This window comes from Hippoglossus stenolepis, chromosome 15 (assembly GCF_022539355.2).
Source record: "Hippoglossus stenolepis isolate QCI-W04-F060 chromosome 15, HSTE1.2, whole genome shotgun sequence".
Classification (NCBI taxonomy): Eukaryota; Metazoa; Chordata; class Actinopteri; order Pleuronectiformes; family Pleuronectidae; genus Hippoglossus; species Hippoglossus stenolepis.
Genome location: NC_061497.1, coordinates 9,989,218 through 10,006,023, shown reverse-complemented (window position 1 = coordinate 10,006,023; position 16,806 = coordinate 9,989,218). Strand labels below are relative to the sequence as shown.

Sequence of the window (16,806 nt, the reverse complement as noted above, 5' to 3'; positions counted from 1 at the left end):
TTGCTCTGCTTGTGCTCGAACCGTGCGCTTGCACTCATATTGTGTTGCTCGGACAGATTGCCTGCACTCTAGACTTTTTGTGCATCAAATCCGTCAAAATTCCCCAACCAAAAGAATACCAGGTGTATAGTTGACAAATAATAATAGCCCCTTCCTCGTTTTGGGTGCTTTAGCTTTACTTCTTTGAGAGTCCAGTACAGGTGGTTACTTTAACCAGGTTCATGCACTCCCATCCTCCATGGCCTTATTATTACACCGGCTTCCTGTCTGTTTGCTTGACAGGTAAACGACCCCTTCAATTGTCAGGACTAAACCTGGCATTTTATTGGTTTGGGAATTTTGACAGACTTCCAAGCGCAGAAGAAAAATGTTGAATGCAGGAAATATTTCCAAGCCACAAAATATCTGAGTTAAGCTCACAATCTGAGCACAAATGGGGGGTATTTGAGTGCTAGTGCAGGATTTTGAGTAAAAGCATAAAAAAAAAATCTAAACATCAAATTATTAAGACCACATTCTTGAATAAAGACAGGGAAAAAAAGAACATCTGATTTGTTGATGTTACACGAATGTGACTGTTGAGGTTTCGTGAATATGCCAGTACGAGAAGTTTATGGATGTTACGAAATGAATCTTGGATAGTGAAAAGATAGGAGAGTCTTCTAAAAGTCACACTTTAAGCTAAGAAGATATATATTTTATGTTGTTGAAAAGAAAACTATTCAGAAAGGTTTCAGGGCAAAGAGTATTTAATCAGATTATATAAATATATGGTTAATTTTATGGTGAGATTATAACAAATAAAAGCATAGAAAGCACTTTCACATCAGTAAACATACATTTACAAATATATCTGGAGCAGATACTTTGATGTGCATGTCAAAGCCATTGAAATAGAGTATATATCACTGTATCAAAGTTGTTTTCCCCCTTAGCAAATAAGTTTTTATACTTAAACATGTTAAGTGCCATGACCTACATTTCAAACTTCTGACAATTTAGACAGACCTCTGGCACTCATTCTTTTTTTTTTATTATTGTTTAATCATTATTATTTTATTGTTCAGTCTGCCATGTTTACAGTTTAAGCAGTGCCTTGGAGTGGGGAAGGCGAGAAGTTTAAGGATGGGTTTGTGAGCCACATCCCACCCACCTACACTTGTCTCTTACTTGAAATCACGTGAAGAAGAGGCACAGCTATTTTTGCTCCCTCATTTACGACAAACATCCTGTGCCAGTTAAGTGCACTTACGTGAAATCCGAAGAGATCTTTTTTGACACTAAAATGAAACGATCCGTGACAAAGGAGTTAACGTGTGTCCAGTTAATCCAGTGCAACATGCAGAGGATCTACTCGCAGTGGGAGCCAGTATAGAGAAAAGCCATACGTGTGAATCGTGTTTTGTAGAAGACGACTTAGTACTTGTGCACAGATGAATGGAAACTGTGTGTGATGTCTGCTCAGAAAGCGTAGGTTCTCGCAGCAAGGATGAGGTCAGCGCTTCTTACTTTAGTGATGTTAATTGTTCAATCTTGTAGTGGGGAAAGTAGCTTGATTCTAATAAGTCTATTTTATAAAATATGTAAATTAGTCTATATTGAGAAATAACAGTGAATGTACATCTATAAGACAGATTTGTATAGAAATGTGTACCGCTCTAGTAATCAAAGCACAATGTATTTAAGGTGGAGAGATCAATAAGAGAGATGGAGGTTTTTTTCCGTCACTCAGCAGTCGTCTCGGTTGTTGGAGTGAAGCGAGTCGTCTGCTGAGACAGATGCGTGTCTATGGACAAACTTGGAGTTAGTGAAGTTATTCAGACAGATTCTGGTGATCAGAAGAGTCTGTGGTGAATCATAGATTGGTGATGGACTTTTGGTGTAAATTGCCTGTGTGAGGTTGACGGGCTGTTAATATGTTCAGGGGCTCATCAGTGGTGACATCAGTGAGAGCGCAACGGCTTTGTTATGAGGTTATTGGCTCTTGGCTTCTGGATTTTATCCAGAAAGTAGGTGACAAATGTATCAGTCAATCACTATTACAGACAAAGACACTGGTCTGTTTTTTTGTTTCTTTATGACATTTTTTTTCACAATGACGTTCAGTTGAAGTGTTGCCCCCAAAAAATGTAAACATGTATAGCTCCCTGTCTTTAATATTAATTCCAATAAAATGCACAGACATTGATTTCTTTTGAAGCGTTGACTCATCTTGATCGCTTTCATTAATCGCTGGTCACAGACCTCTCCCTTAACACATATACTTTTTCCCACAGAATATTAATAGTACTTCTACCTTGGCTGTGGTCCACGTGCTCAGTGAGGGTCATTAAACTTCATTTGCATCTAAAAACGATGAATAAAATAGTTAAAGTTCACAGATTTAAGCTGCTAAATACTTTATTACTCAATTTAAATCGAACAAGAATATACACTACATTTATTTGAAAACCATTGCACCTTATTGTATTTGTTGAGTGTTTTTCTGGATAGCAATTGAAGTGAATTGTTGGAAAAACATGACAGGCAGGTTGGCATCATTTTATTTTTCACCAATAAAAACAATCATCTCAAATCGGTAACTAATGCCTTGAAGATTTGTCTGAGATATAACAGTATGTGATTCATTTGACTTAAGAAGGCTCTTCTGAATATTACGCTTGTCTAATTTTCTGCAGCAGAAATGAAAAAACACAGAAGACTGGATCTGATTGTCTAATTCTCTAGAAGCACCTTAAGGTGTGAAAAGTGCTTCTTTTTTTTCATTTTGTGCCAAGAGCCATTAAAAGAAGAAGATTTGAAGCTGATTTTTTTTTTTTTATCATGTGACTCGTCTTTAAACGGCCGAGATGCACAAACATTTGTCATCCGAAAGAAAGAGGCACCACCGAGTTGGAGGTGGAGCCCTGAAGGTGTAGATGACATTTCTCTTTTCTAAGCAATACAAGCATTTGAACAAATCAAAACACGACTCAGTGTGACGTACAGGAGGCGACCCTCCGGTGGCAGACTGACTGTCGGCTGGTTTTTGTCTCGCTTGTTACAGGAATAATCTGTTCTTTACTTTTGTTTGTAATCGCAAGAAACGACTGCTTCTCTCTCTCAACAGTTGAGCTGTTGGGATGCTTGCTCTTGTTTTGCTGTTGTGAAATCCCAGAAACTGCCTTCATGAACTTAACGCATCGATAAATGGATGATCGCTAATATTCTTAATGAGGCATAGCTTGTATTTCTTATCCATAACGTATGAGTGGATTAGCAGCTGTAGCTGGGAGTGAGGCAGATCGAACTCTAAAGTGTCGTGGATCTTTGGACAGAACTACAATATCTATTCTTCTTTTTTCAATAAGTTTTTTTTTTTTTAAAGACCGTAAACATCTTTGCAATGTTTTAGTGTGTGTGCGCGCGTCTGTGTTACTTGTGAGAGGTTAACTCCCGATTGTATTTCATAGACTGATAAACTTCAAACTTTCAAAGGATTGTGTTGAATGAATTCATGTCTTAATACAGAATTGTTTGAAAAATAAAATACCTTGATCTCATGTTTGTCACTGTTATTCTTTCATAGCATTTGAAGTGTGTTTCTTATGATGGTTGTTGTTGTTGTTGTTATTATTATTGTTATTATTATTATTATTATTATGACAGAGGAAATCCACGAAAACAATTAACACGCTGTGGAACGTGATGAAAGATTGTTCAGTGTTGAGCCACATGATGGTGCTATCATCTTTTCCTGAAACCCGGCCCATGTTAGAAATATGACACCACTGGTTTTCTTAATGTGACACTTTACATTCACTTTATGTGGGGAACAGTTAAAATTACAAATCTGTGTCTACCTAATTCATTAAATTAACTGAATAAATGATAAAGAATAAATATCTATGGATCAAGCTTCATTCTAATCATGAGAACCAGGGATGCTGAATGAGCTGCAGCACCCTCTAGTGGGTCAACAGCAACACTACAGTCCTGCAAAAACAACAACAGAAGAATCCTGAATTAAATGTTTCCCTTTAATGTCTATCAGCAGAAACGGAAAACGCAAAAAGGTAAATTTATTCTTAACTGGTCTATTAGTCCTTTCACAATGAGAGGATTTAGAAAGTCATTAAAGTGACCTGCACACAGAGGACTTGTCCCTTCTCTACTTGAGCACGAACATGTGGGACATTGTTTCTGCTTCTTCTCAAATCTTCCTGATATATATGGTTACTTGATTTTCCGTCGGGAGTTGCAACTGTTGCATCCTCAGACAGGAGCTTCCCGTGAACTCTCAACTTCAAACTTTTGTATTTAGTTGTCTATCCATCCATCCAGTATCTATCACTTACCCTTTAGGGGCCGTGAGGAGCTGGAGCCGATCTCAGCTGACATTGGGAACCTACGATCAACTTAGAGTCTCCAATAATTAATCTAACATAGACACAGGGAGAACATGAACTTTAACTGAGAATTGTACCACCCCTGCATTTCGTTGTAGTTGTTATAGTGGTTTTATTGTACAGGTTTTGAATGGGATGCTTTTTAGGACACTAAGGGATAAACTTTATTAACTTAATTTATTTTACATAGGTCAGAGTGTGGCACTATTTGCCAGGATGTACCGTTACCAATGGATTCCCTTATTCTTAAAAAAAGATCTAAAAATATATCAGTCGCTGACATTTCATTCTTAATAGATTCTTAAAAGCAGCTCTCTCCTCTCAGTCTTGTATGTGATCAATTTTAAGTAAAAACAGCAAAAGGTAACCAGGCTATTTAGAAACTGTACCAAAGGTTATTTTTTTAAATGTCATTGTATGTGTTGCTTATCTGGAACAATCAGTGACTTGAGTTTAATATCACTTCCCAAACCAATGACCTCCTTCACGGACACAAAAAGAAACCACACTAATTGGCAGGAGAAGCTATTATTTATTAATATTATGTACAATTATACCATAATAATGTCCAGATAAATACATTGACAAAGTCAAAGTATGGCTCCTGCTTTATTAAGATGTGTCTTACAATGGTTTCAGTTTTCACCCACCTTCTGACTTGCAGATCTTTTATCAGTACTCTATTAATAATCCTTAAAGTGTATCTGAGGCACACGGGGAGAACATGAATAAAATAAATGTTAAAAAATATTAAATAAAACAAAAACAGATGTACAGTCTGTGGGGGGGAACGTTTCTATAAAAAACGTGAATACATGATGTTTTTGAGCCAGATGAAAATAAGAGGTTGTTTTTTTTCCATCCTGTCTGTCAGGGATTTTTTTATTTTTATGTTCAGTGTGAGCGGTCTCACGTGATTCTCATCCACGCCCGTCTTTCCTTCACATCACCGTCGCTGAGATACACGTGGTACAGAGAGAAAAATAGTACAGAAACATTTTGTCTGAAGTGCATTTTTGACTTCATTGTAAACAAAGACGGAATCGTCCAATTACGTCTTCTCCCGCCGAACTCAAGGAGCAGTGTCTCTCAGGAAAGTGTGTGTGTAGGTGTGTGTATATATGTGTATGTGTGTGTGTGTGTGTGTGATGTTAAAAGGCTTCAGGTAATAGTAGCATTTGTATTTTTTTTTCAGCAGCTGTAAATTCAACTACATATTTGGTCACATTTTGACATTTTACAGATTTTTTTTATACAACGACCAATCACAACATTAAACCAGTTACATGCTTTAATGGTGTGGTTGATGTATGTATAATTGTGTTTGTGTGTGCGTGCGTGTTTGTGGTACTGTTGCCTTGTTTCTGCATTCTTAAATCAACTTTAGGTTGTGTGGGTACGTGTTAATGTCTTGTGTCATCCTGTATTATGTGTGTGTGTCTGTGTCTGTGTGTGTGTGTAAACTCATACCTAAGTCATATATATTATGTACAGTACAATGTTTTAATTTGTCTGTTGAATCTTACATACAGCGTGAATACAGGGTGCAAACTGTGTCCCAGCGGTGTCTGTCTGTCTGTCTGTGTGTCTGTGTCGGTCTGTCTGTGTCTGTCAGACGTGCGTTTGCCGAGTTTGTGGGCCCGGCTCAGTTCCAGATCTTCAGGAAGCTGTCCCAGGAGCCGGTGCACACCGCCATGCCGTCATCTGTCACGCCCAGACAGCTCACACGATTGTCATGGCCGGCCAGGACTCCTGCAGGAGGGGTGGGGACAAACAAAAGGAGACTTGTTGCAGGGAAATGTTTTGCTCGGCACACTGCTCCGAAACGTCTTGAGAAACCGCACGGAACACAGCAGCCTAGTGTTTGTCTGTGCTCCAACTTGCACCACAGGTTTGCTTTTTACCAAATTTTTTACAAAATCAGGCCGAACACTGAAAATCTCACTGAAAGAGGAATGTGTGAATTCTCTGGTAAGTCTGGCACGGAGCTCTGTTTCCCCCCAGAAATAATCATATGTAAACTTAGATTTGTCAGATGGTTTAATGTGGGGCTGCAGCAAATGTCTCCTTTTCTTCTTATTCACCACCATTTTTCTCAACTAGTCATTTCATTCATCGTTCGTTAATAAAATATGAGAAATTAGTAACAAATGCTAGTGTGCAGGTAAACTCACAACCTTACAAATCATCATTTATGTGCATATCATCAGATTTAGTTTCACAGCTCCGACTTTGGTCTCAATCCAGATCTTTGGATTTTCACCTCGGTCCCGTTGGCTTCCGGATGATTTACTTGCAGGAAAATACATCTCATTAGTGTTTAGCAAAGGGTGTAGAGTATTTTCTTATGTGAACCATGTATCACTGTGAGCTGCATTACCCTGAAACTCCTCATTCAGCACTTTGACGTATACAGATGAGAGCAGCTCAGGGCACAGTTTTCTGTCCCAACCCGTACGAGCCAGAGAGAAGCCTAACCGAGCCCGATCAGAACCCGAGTCAAGCCTGACAAATTCCCAGATTACAGGCATGCGAGAAGATAGCCCAGCTAATGTGACCAAATTGATTTTGAAATTTGTGTGCGAATCCAAGCACCTGTCATGACCCGACAGGTCAGACTGAGGTCGGTATCCACACTCTAATGTACAACTTCTTATATTTAGGAGGTAAACCAAAAACTTAAAAACTGCAAATTAAAGTCATGCAGGATTTCTTGTTCAGATTTTCAACTTGTTTTATGTCATGTTTTTTTCTTTTTTGCTCAAATAATTTTTAACTTCAGTGATGAGTCAGTTTGACGGTGTTTGCAGTGATACATCGTATATTAGGATATTTTCATTTTAGCGAGGATTGTCAAAGTTTGCCTCCACTAACCCTGTGTGTGATGCTACATCTTCAGGTTGCAGGCAACAAAGAATAAGTCCCTAACCCTAAAAGAGCTCTGATATCTCGTTGAAGTAGTTCTGTCATGAAAATGTGAAGAATCCTCCTTTTAATTGAACCTTTTTGAACCTACTCTGTGGCCTCACACCAGCACACGGCCGTTCTCTCGCCCGTTCCACCCACCTGCTCTGTCTCCCTTCATGGCGTCCCAGATGTTGCAGTTAAAGTCGTCGTATCCGGCGAGCAGCAGGCGGCCGGAGCGGGAGAAAGCCACGGAGGTGATGCCGCAGATGATGTTGTCATGGCAGTAGAGGCTGAGCTCCTGGTCGGCTCGCAGGTCGAACAGCCTGCAGGTGGCGTCGTCGGAGCCCGTAGCGAAGGCGCTGCCATTGGGGAAGAACTGAGGAGAAGCAGAGGAAGATGAATGATTGTTTGCCAGTACAGTCGTAAGAGAGGAGGTCCTTATTTCCTTCCCTCCCTGGCTGTGTGATGTCATAGAGTCACGTGGAGCATATATTGTTATATATTCTGTTCTATTTCTGGGTTTAGGTTTACATCATAGACTGTAAATAAAGATGGACGACGCTTCTCCATTTTGTCCCACTATCCTGAAACGAAGCCAAAATATCCCGGCTACGAACGCTGCCATCTTGGGCTGAAGAAATCATTCTGCACAGTCGTGATCAAGGGATGAGGCCACATTATCAAGGTCCCACCGATACACGCGCTCCACTAATCGTCAGCTGTCAATCATGATGTTTCACCCTTTTTACAATAGCGTCAAATAACTAATTCAAACCAAACTTATCCGAGAAGATTTCGTGAACTTTGTCTTTTTAGTTTGGTCCATGTACCATCTACTTACATGTGGCAGGTGGTATTTTTTAGCCATACTGTAGCCAACCACTAGGGGGTGATGGAGATGTTTTGGCTTCACTTTTAGGGAGCTGCCATGTCGTCCATCTTTATCTACTGTTTTTTATTTATTTTCTGTCAAGCTGTGTTGAAACAACGTGTGTTTTACTTTCACTTTGTGGACACATTACAGATGAATGAGATTTTTAACAATAGCAACTTTAAATGACCATTTATAAATGTATATTCTTTTATTCATACAGATATAAGCAAAACTGGTCTAGTTCATTTTCCTCTCTGTTTAGTCCCTTTGTAAAATACTGTCGATTAAAGCAGCTCTTGCTCCTCACTGTACATCTTTCAGAATCATTCACAAACACTGCAGCACTTTAGTATTTCAGTTGTTTGAGGTTGGGAGAAACAGGCTAATGGAGGAAAAGTCCAAATCAATACAGCAACCAGCTCCACGGGTTCTAAAGACAATCTGCAGCTGTTTTCAAAGGCTGAGTTGTGAGCTACTTTCCATTAAAATCACATTTTGTGTAAAAATGGAAGAAAATGAGAAACTGTGGCCTGAGGACACTCACACAGATGGCGTTGATGTCCGACTCGTGGCCTGTGAAGGTCTGCCGGCACATGCTGTCCCTGATGTCCCACAGTTTGACCGAGGCGTCGCAGGCTCCCGACACAAAGGTGCGGAGGTCGGGCGACAGGGACAGGCTCATGACGTCGCCGCTGTGGCCCGAGAAGACCGTGGTCTGCTGACACGTCTCGATGTCCCACAGTGCACTGGGGGCAGAGAGCGCACAGAGTTGCCCGTGAGCTCGGGGAAATGTGTTTGCACGGCACGTCAGTGTTTGGATTTGTGTGACTCACCATGTGGTGTCTCCTGAACTCGTGATGATTTGATTGTCGTCAATGAAACGGCAACATGACAGGTAACCTGAGAGAACACAGAGAACAGATGTCTGGGTGAGTTTTACTGCAGGAAACTTGCAAAGCGATGTGCACACTTGTCTCGTAGGGAGGCTTCTACTGTTATACATTGAATATAAGATGAAACTTAACACTAAATGTACAAAACCTTGATGCAAGGGCAGAGAGAATGTTTATGACATTTCTTGGATGTTTTATATCAATCTAGCAAATAACATTGGAATTAGTGGCTTTGTAACAAAAACAAATTAAAGACGAAAACATATTGAAGAGAAAGAAAATTCTGAGATTAAGAGAAAAATGTGGTCATACTACGAGAATTAAGTTGTAATTTAACAAGAAAATATTACGAGAATATGGGTATAATCTTAAAAAAAAAAAAGAAATAAGCTGCGAGGAGCACCAGATCTCACCGGATTTCCACTGCTTCTGGATCCAAAATCTTAATAACCAATGTTTGTTTAGAAACTACCAAACGTCTTTGAAAAGCAGGCACATGTAACGATAACCTTTAAGTTGACCACAACCAAACATTTGCTCGATCACAAGTCTGTGTGGGGCTTTCTTCGGAAAAGACACAATTTGTTGCACAGTATTTTACTCATACTTGATAATTAGGTGCTGATCAGTCAAAGGATTTGGTATTTTGTTAATTATGAAACCTATACTAGGTCATAACTGAACAAGATGATCTTCATTCTTCATTTTAACGCAGGTGACAGGCTGATCTTCTGATATCCATCCTCTAACATGGCACGTAGCTTAAAATGACAACTTTATTCTCAAAATCTGTTGATTTTTATGACACAATTCACATTATTCACTTTAATACTTTTTTCTAAGTTGTATAACATTGAATTTTCATCTTCAAACAAAGGACTGACAACTTGAGCATCTTTTGAGGAAAATATTCACAGAATAAATTATGTTTAACTCATCTCAGGCTGTGTTCAGTTGGTTCAGCCCATAGACTCGGCCCGATGTGTGAACCTTGAGAGGCGGAACGGAGGCTAAACAAAGCTCATTAAACATATGGCTGTGAAGGTGACTCAAGAAAAACACATCTATGTAACTGAAAAATCCGGATTTTGAACAGCTGAGCAGAAGGAGGACACTGTTTTCACTGTAGTAAGAAACGTTGGATGTCCTGTCCTTCACCATTAGAGATATCTTTATATTAATTTGCCTCCCAGTTTGCAAAATCCACATCTGACACTTTGCTTTTATTTTCCCTTTAGTAGATTAGAAACATAGTGTACTTGTGCCCATCTGCAAAAATAAACTTGAAATGTTGCCTAATTTCATGCATTTCTAGTTGTTTCATGTCTAAATCATCTGTAAAGACAAACACATCACTAATGGATATCATGATACTGTTGAAAGCTAAAAACAGAAAAGGTGTTAAATGTAATAGCGTAGAGCGGCACAGTAGCCACAGTGTCGCAGATCAGAGTCTCTCAGACTCTCTGTAATGTCTCAGCTCATTAAGACTGTGTTGCCCTGCGATTAATTAACCATGTAAATGAAATCTTCATTGTTTAGGGCTTTGGGACCGGAGTGTTCCCTCGAGGCAGGGCACCGCTGCGCGTTCGTCTGAGACGTCTCATCAGTGTGACTCACAGAGGAGAAGAACGCTACCAGAGGCGGACGAGAGCGCGATGTTCTCTCACCTGTGTGGCCAGGTAGCTCTCTGCTGATCCGGACGTTGCCCTCGCGCGTCTTCAAGCAGTAGATGGAGCAGATGTTGTCCAGGCCGCCGCAGGCCACGTAGTTCCCGGACGGTGCGTACGCGCAGGTCATCACCCAGGAGGAACGCAGCGGGATGGCGTGCATCTAGGACAGCAAAGGATTTCGGAAAGAAGAGGCATGTAACTTTTGGGGAGTAAGAAAACCCAATGCGATAAATAAAAATAGGCCATTATTACCACAGGAAAATCAAACGCCACTGTCGATGTTGCAATAAGCCATGTTGCAGAAAAGGCTGTTACGAGTCAACCACACTCTCACACAAGAAAGACTTTCACTTCCAGTTCTGACACAGGTCAAAAGGGACTATTTATTCAGCTGATTGCCTGATGGGAAGAATTATTCCACTGACTTTACCTTGTTGGTGGTGTAGCTGTCCCAGATGATCAGTTTTCCATCTTGAGAGGCACTAACCAGAAGCCTGCCGAGACAGACAATCAAACATCTCAGTTTCCTGCAGCTTTTCCACTGTCAGTTTTAAATTGCTAGAGCTGCATCTTCATTTGAAAAAAAAGGGGTGATTTACCAGGTTTGTACCTGGAAAATCAGAGCCCTTATTTAAAAATAAGTAACATACACAGAAAAAAAAAAGAATTGACCTGCTGATGGTAATACAGAAACATTTACAAGTCTTAAAGATTCATCCTCTGGACAAGCCTTCACCAGTTTGATTAATATATTACACATTACAGGTTTATTACCTGCGCTAGGTTATGTTCTGTGTTTGTATGTTCTTTGTTATCAGGATTATGCAAAAACTGCTCAACTGATTTCCATTCAATTTTATGGAGGCTTGGGGCACAACCCAAGGAAGAGTCCAATAAATGTTGGTGTGGGTCTACATCAGGGGGCGGATCCGGGGATTTTTGTCTTTAAGGGGATGGTCACATGCAAATTCAGGTGAATATCAGGGGGTCAAAGTTCGAGTTGAACTCCAAGCGAAGCCACACTGTTAACATTGTGTGACAATCCTTTTTTTTTAACTCTTAGAGAATAATTCATGGATCTCAATGAAAAAACAGCCATGTTTAGGGGACTAATATTCATGAGAGTGTGCGATTTGGTGCAGATCCAAAACAAAAATGTGGATCTATTGAATTCAAATGTTTGGTATCAATGGTTTCATTTGCTCCACTGTGTCATTAAAGTCAGTTTTTGGATCAAGTTTGATGGAGATGTGTCACTGAGCCAAATGTGGATTCAGCCAAAATCTGTTTTGTTGTCCAGTGTCATACATATTTCTACAGGATGGAGCTGGAAATAATTCAATATTTGACATAGCCAAGGCATTATTTGATAAGTAAATCTTCTCCTCTTGAAAGAGTGGACGATGTAACATCGGTTTTATGACTCTTAACATTTGCTTACATATCTTCATATAGTCCCATCATACTCTCCATGCTGACATGAAACTACTTGTTATGATAGGGAGCCATTCAGTTCATCATGTCCATTTTCTGCAGAGCCTCTTCAGTAGAAAACTGTAATGGTACATTTTAATGATGCATGCATCACATGCATTAAGTTAACAGCACGAGATGTTGGGTGTAGTGTTGTTGACTCACTTGGAGTCTGAACCCCAGTGCATGGCGTAGATCTTGGCGAGGTGGCCGCGGAGGGTGCGTCTCGTCCGCATCTGAATCCGCCCCACGGGATCCAAACCGGCAGTTATCTGTGATGGAGAGAAAAGATTAAACAAGAAGTTATGTGTAGTTAAATCCACCATTTTTGAATTGATAACTATGTGTGTGTGTGTGTGTGATCAGAGACGTTTGTTGTAGAAACAAACAGCGCTCATGTATTTAAAACGTATCCCGTCTCCCACATGGACTTATCATATCTCCATATTGATCAAATCCTCAAAAAGATGCACAGACATTTCTCATGAGTCTGTATCTTAGCACCTGGGACTTACCTGCGTCAGGGTTGAATCTCCACATGCTTTCCTGGCGTCCTGTTGGACATGGAATCATATGATGAGGAAAAAGACACAACACAATAAACTAAACATGTCAGAATTATCATGCTAAAGATGAAAATGTTACTGCAAAACAATTGACTCACTCTTATCTGGTTCCGAAGCTGCTCGGCCTCCTGGCGAAGCTGCTCCAGCTCACTCATTTTGGATTTGTCTGAGCCGTCACCTGTTGGATTCAAATATCAGAATATAATTTCTATAAAGCAGGTGAAAAATAACTGCTGAGTTATACATTTTGTCCCATTTTGGGTACTATTTTTATGATCCAGTATTCCAGGCGCCCACTTTCATCGAAAAGGAATCAATTAAGTAAAATAATTAACTTAAAATGCTGCTAGTATCGGATTTGTGGTGGTAAATAATAAAATAAGAGACACAAATTTTAATCTCGAAGATTTGCTGAATCCACACAGTGCGAAAAATCCTTGTAATCTGGTTATGGCTGTGCACCATGCCTGGTTTAACTGAGGAGAATAATCTGTAATGACTAAGCTGCTATCGAGCAGCCAGCATCACTCCCAGGCAGCAGATAGGGAGTGAACACACCCTTTAAAGCAAAGAGAGCCTGTTACACTGCAGGTTGTGTAACGATTCAGAACTTGTGCCAAACGCTGGACACAGACACCTCCATGACCCCACCTACAGTCATCTTAGGTTCCTGAGAATGTCCTGAGACGTCTCCTAATGTACACACACACACTGTACAGCCACATGATGCTTTCAGCAGGAAGCAGCATTCCCTGATCCTGCACAGTTACACATGCAAACAGCTTCCCAGACTGGGGAGCACGTATTTGCATTTAGTAGTGTGGCAATTCAAATCCACGCTAACACTGCACACAGCAAACCTGCACTGCACGGCACACACTGCAAGGAAGAGCAATTAGCTACAGTAGGTCACTGTTCCCTGGGGGGGGGGTTGGACCTTCACAGATGGATCACACGGCACTAATGGAGGCCAAAAGGGGTGCATCATGGGTTCTCAGTCTCCTGGCACAGCTGCTCATTTAGCCAATGAGGAGAAGATAATCTGAGGGTGGGTGGGTGTGATGCATCAGAGATCAGGCCTGGATGGGTCCAGCCAGATGCTCGGGGTGCATGTTTTTGTTGCCTGCGAGCATCGACTGAAGCAGATCTTTTTTTTTTTTTTTTCAGCTGAAGCCCTGCCAACAGGGAGCCAAAGGAGTGTGTGGAAAAACACACATCACACAGACCCCACCTGCACTGGTGCATGCACGGCCTGTAGCAGCGGACGAGCGGCTCACACCACCTACATGATGCTGCAGAGTGAAGCATGTTCTCCACTGCCTGTGCATCTGAGAGGGGCGTTTACTGGCTTTTATAACACCAGGAGACCAAAAAAACAACCAAAGATGCTAAAGTGAGACTGGCCCCACCCCTTGTAAATGCACATCTGGTGTGTAACCACACCAACATGGCATGGCTAGAGGAGCAGGAGAAGCTGGGGGGGGCTCAGCTGCAGCAAAAAGAAAAGAGAGAAAATCAGATCCAACGATCCCGATCATTACAATTCATAATATCCTCTTGTCTGCAGCATTTCGAGATTCACGCACAGGCTTCAAGATAGGAAGGGCCCTGAACGCAGCACGTATTGATCAGCGCAGTGATGGAGGCCTGTCTTGGCCACATCTGGTTTCACATGCGGATGTAGCCAAATGATTTTAAGTCGAAATGATGCCACGAAGAGAAATCATCATCATCACCATCATCATCACCATCACCACCACCACCATCATCATCATCATCACCCAGCCATCTTACACCCAGCAGGCTGGCCTGCACACAGCTGATCATGGGTGGCTACCTGTTAATTCTCCCGATGATGTTTGCAGATGAAAAGAGAAAATGAAAAATTGTCAGCAGCCTCCTCGGATCGGACTATTCGTCTGTTTGGCTCATGCAGGAGAAATCAAGCAGCTCCGTGTGTTTCGATGAGGCTGTTTCCAAATCCTTCAGTAAACAGGCGAACGGAGGAGGAGGAGGAGGAAGAGGGAGACACACATTTCCATTTCCCCGCTTCAGTGTGCCTCCTGGAAAAAGATGGAATCTGCTGCGGCTGCTGTTGTTGTTGTTTCTTCCTCTTCCGCTTCGGGTTTTATTTTCTGTGTCCAGTTAACCAACACATCTCAGTGGGAGCAGCTCAGGGTTGTTCCATTAAAACCGATCGCTCCGGTTTTTTTTTTTTTTTTTTTACTCGTGACGTTATCCTCGTTTCCTTCCTCTCTCCGGTCCCCTCCTCCTCCTCCTCCTCCTCCTCATCAGGACTCAGCCATGAATTAAATCTGCAAAGTGCCTCATGGAGAAAATAATGAGATTATTTTTTTAAAGAAATGATCCCACCAGCATCAGCAGATGGTCTGTGTGCGTGTGTGTGTTTGTGTGCGGTGTGTGTGTGTGTGTGCGTGCGTGTGTTTGTGTGTGCGTGTGTTTGTGTGTGCGTGCTTGTGTGTGTGTGTGTGTGTGTGTGTGTGTGTGTGATAAGAGGCGGCTCTCTCACTCTCTCCTTCTCTCACTTGTCTTCCTGTTTGGTTTTGTTTTTCTTCTTCTTCTGAATATCATCATTCAGAAACAAGGCTGCAGATCACGCGGTGCAGCGTTTGCAGAAGGATCCTCAAAACCGTCCGTGCAGCTCGTTACAACCACACCCATGAAATACTATGAAACCCTGTGACCCCCCTCAGATCAGGACACCACCCTGCAGCCTCCACACGTGGACTGAAGTCTTGAAACTGTGTGGATGTGAGAGGATAAACCGATCAATCTGAATTAAATGTTTTAATATAGGATCGTTTCACGCTCTGCAGGCTGCAGCACAACAAGGAAAAGCAATAATCATTCTCTGCACTTCACCACATCTGCAGTTATTTCCAGTGGTTTTGCAAGTCAGTGCAGGGGCGAATCCATGGGTGGGGCTGGGGGGACACTGGCCCTAACTGAAATCTGATCGGGCCCTTAAGTGTCCCTGTCCACTCAGTAGTCTTTTTTTTCTTTCTTTTTTTTCAGATAAACTATTATCTATAATTATATATAATCTATTTTCAGACATGAACTCCAGGGGATGTCCGCAGAATTGCGTCCGGACTTTCTCTGGAGTTTACCTGTCCCGTTCATATTTCAGGAACAACACAGTGCGAGATGCTTCGCTTTAGACGCGTTCGCCATACACAAAGAATTGCGGGACGGCCCAGCAGGCAGGACGTACTGTATTCACGTGTTTTTGTTTACAGCACATCGACAATGGCGCTGTCATCATCACCAGAAGCTCACTTGACACCTTCGTCGGTGTCTTCTACATATATGGCACCACTTTTCATCCGGAGATATTTGCAGTGTTTCTGGGGGGGGGGGGTTTGCGTCAGTCGTATGTTAGAAACATCATCAACACACCCGCCCACTTGCTAGGTATCCTCCTGCTGTGTTCGCACATCGGCCACTGTGGACATTCTCCAGATTCTTTACTGTTGGGCGCTGGCAGGAGAATCTCTGGAGAAAGTCTGGAGCCTCTCATTTGGAGAGATGCATTCTCCGGAGAATGTCAGGAGATTATCTGGAGTTTATAGCATGTTTCAAAAGCAACTATTAACACAATATTAACAATAAATATGACATGTTCAGAATGTTTATGCGATCATTTTTTTTAAGAACACAATGTGCTTAATCAAGGAGCTATTTTCAAAATATGTTCAATGGAGCAGTAAACAGTAAACAGTGTTTTTTCTGAGTCAAGGCTTGTACTGTTAATTCCATTTACTGTGGGATTTTATCCAATTCATATGGAAGTACATAAACACAGACAGATCCCTGACCCAGAAATCAGACCATGAACTCAAGTGATACTGATTATATGTGTTATTACTTTCATGTATGAATGATAATGTATTAATCCAATTTAAAAGTAAACTGCAGTTTTGCTGTATCTCACACAATCTCCATCCCTTTGCTAATTTTGATTTATAGTTTGTTGTTTGTTAGGATCAGAACGGACAAAGGCTTCTACGA

At 41.3% G+C, this 16,806-nt stretch overlaps 1 protein-coding gene across 1 annotated transcript; it reads right to left on the bottom strand.

Moving 5' to 3' along the window:
• Window positions 1-4,900: 4,900 nt before the first annotated feature.
• gnb2 (guanine nucleotide binding protein (G protein), beta polypeptide 2) lies at window positions 4,901-15,006 on the bottom strand. Its single transcript, XM_035178203.2, has 10 exons — window positions 14,612-15,006; window positions 12,873-12,952; window positions 12,724-12,762; window positions 12,374-12,480; window positions 11,166-11,229; window positions 10,733-10,895; window positions 9,003-9,069; window positions 8,714-8,915; window positions 7,455-7,671; window positions 4,901-6,140 (listed from the first exon to the last, which is right to left on the bottom strand). The coding sequence occupies exons 2-10, from the start codon at window positions 12,927-12,929 to the stop codon at window positions 6,034-6,036; spliced, it is 1,023 nt and encodes a 340-aa protein (XP_035034094.1). The 5' UTR covers window positions 12,930-12,952; window positions 14,612-15,006; the 3' UTR covers window positions 4,901-6,033.
• Between the last annotated feature and the right edge of the window lie 1,800 nt (window positions 15,007-16,806).

What these genes read in the sequence shown, in the direction of transcription:
- gnb2 (XM_035178203.2), bottom strand. Translation starts at nt 12,929, where the DNA reads ATGAGTGAGCTGGAGCAGCTTCGCCAGGAGGCCGAGCAGCTTCGGAAC. An exon ending in CGGACATCAACGCCATCTGT is followed by an intron (nt 7,672 to 8,713) that starts GTGAGTGTCCTC and finishes GCTTCTCCTCAG; the next exon opens with TTCTTCCCCAATGGCAGCGC. An exon ending in CATGAAGGGAGACAGAGCAG is followed by an intron (nt 6,141 to 7,454) that starts GTGGGTGGAACG and finishes CCCCTCCTGCAG; the next exon opens with GAGTCCTGGCCGGCCATGAC.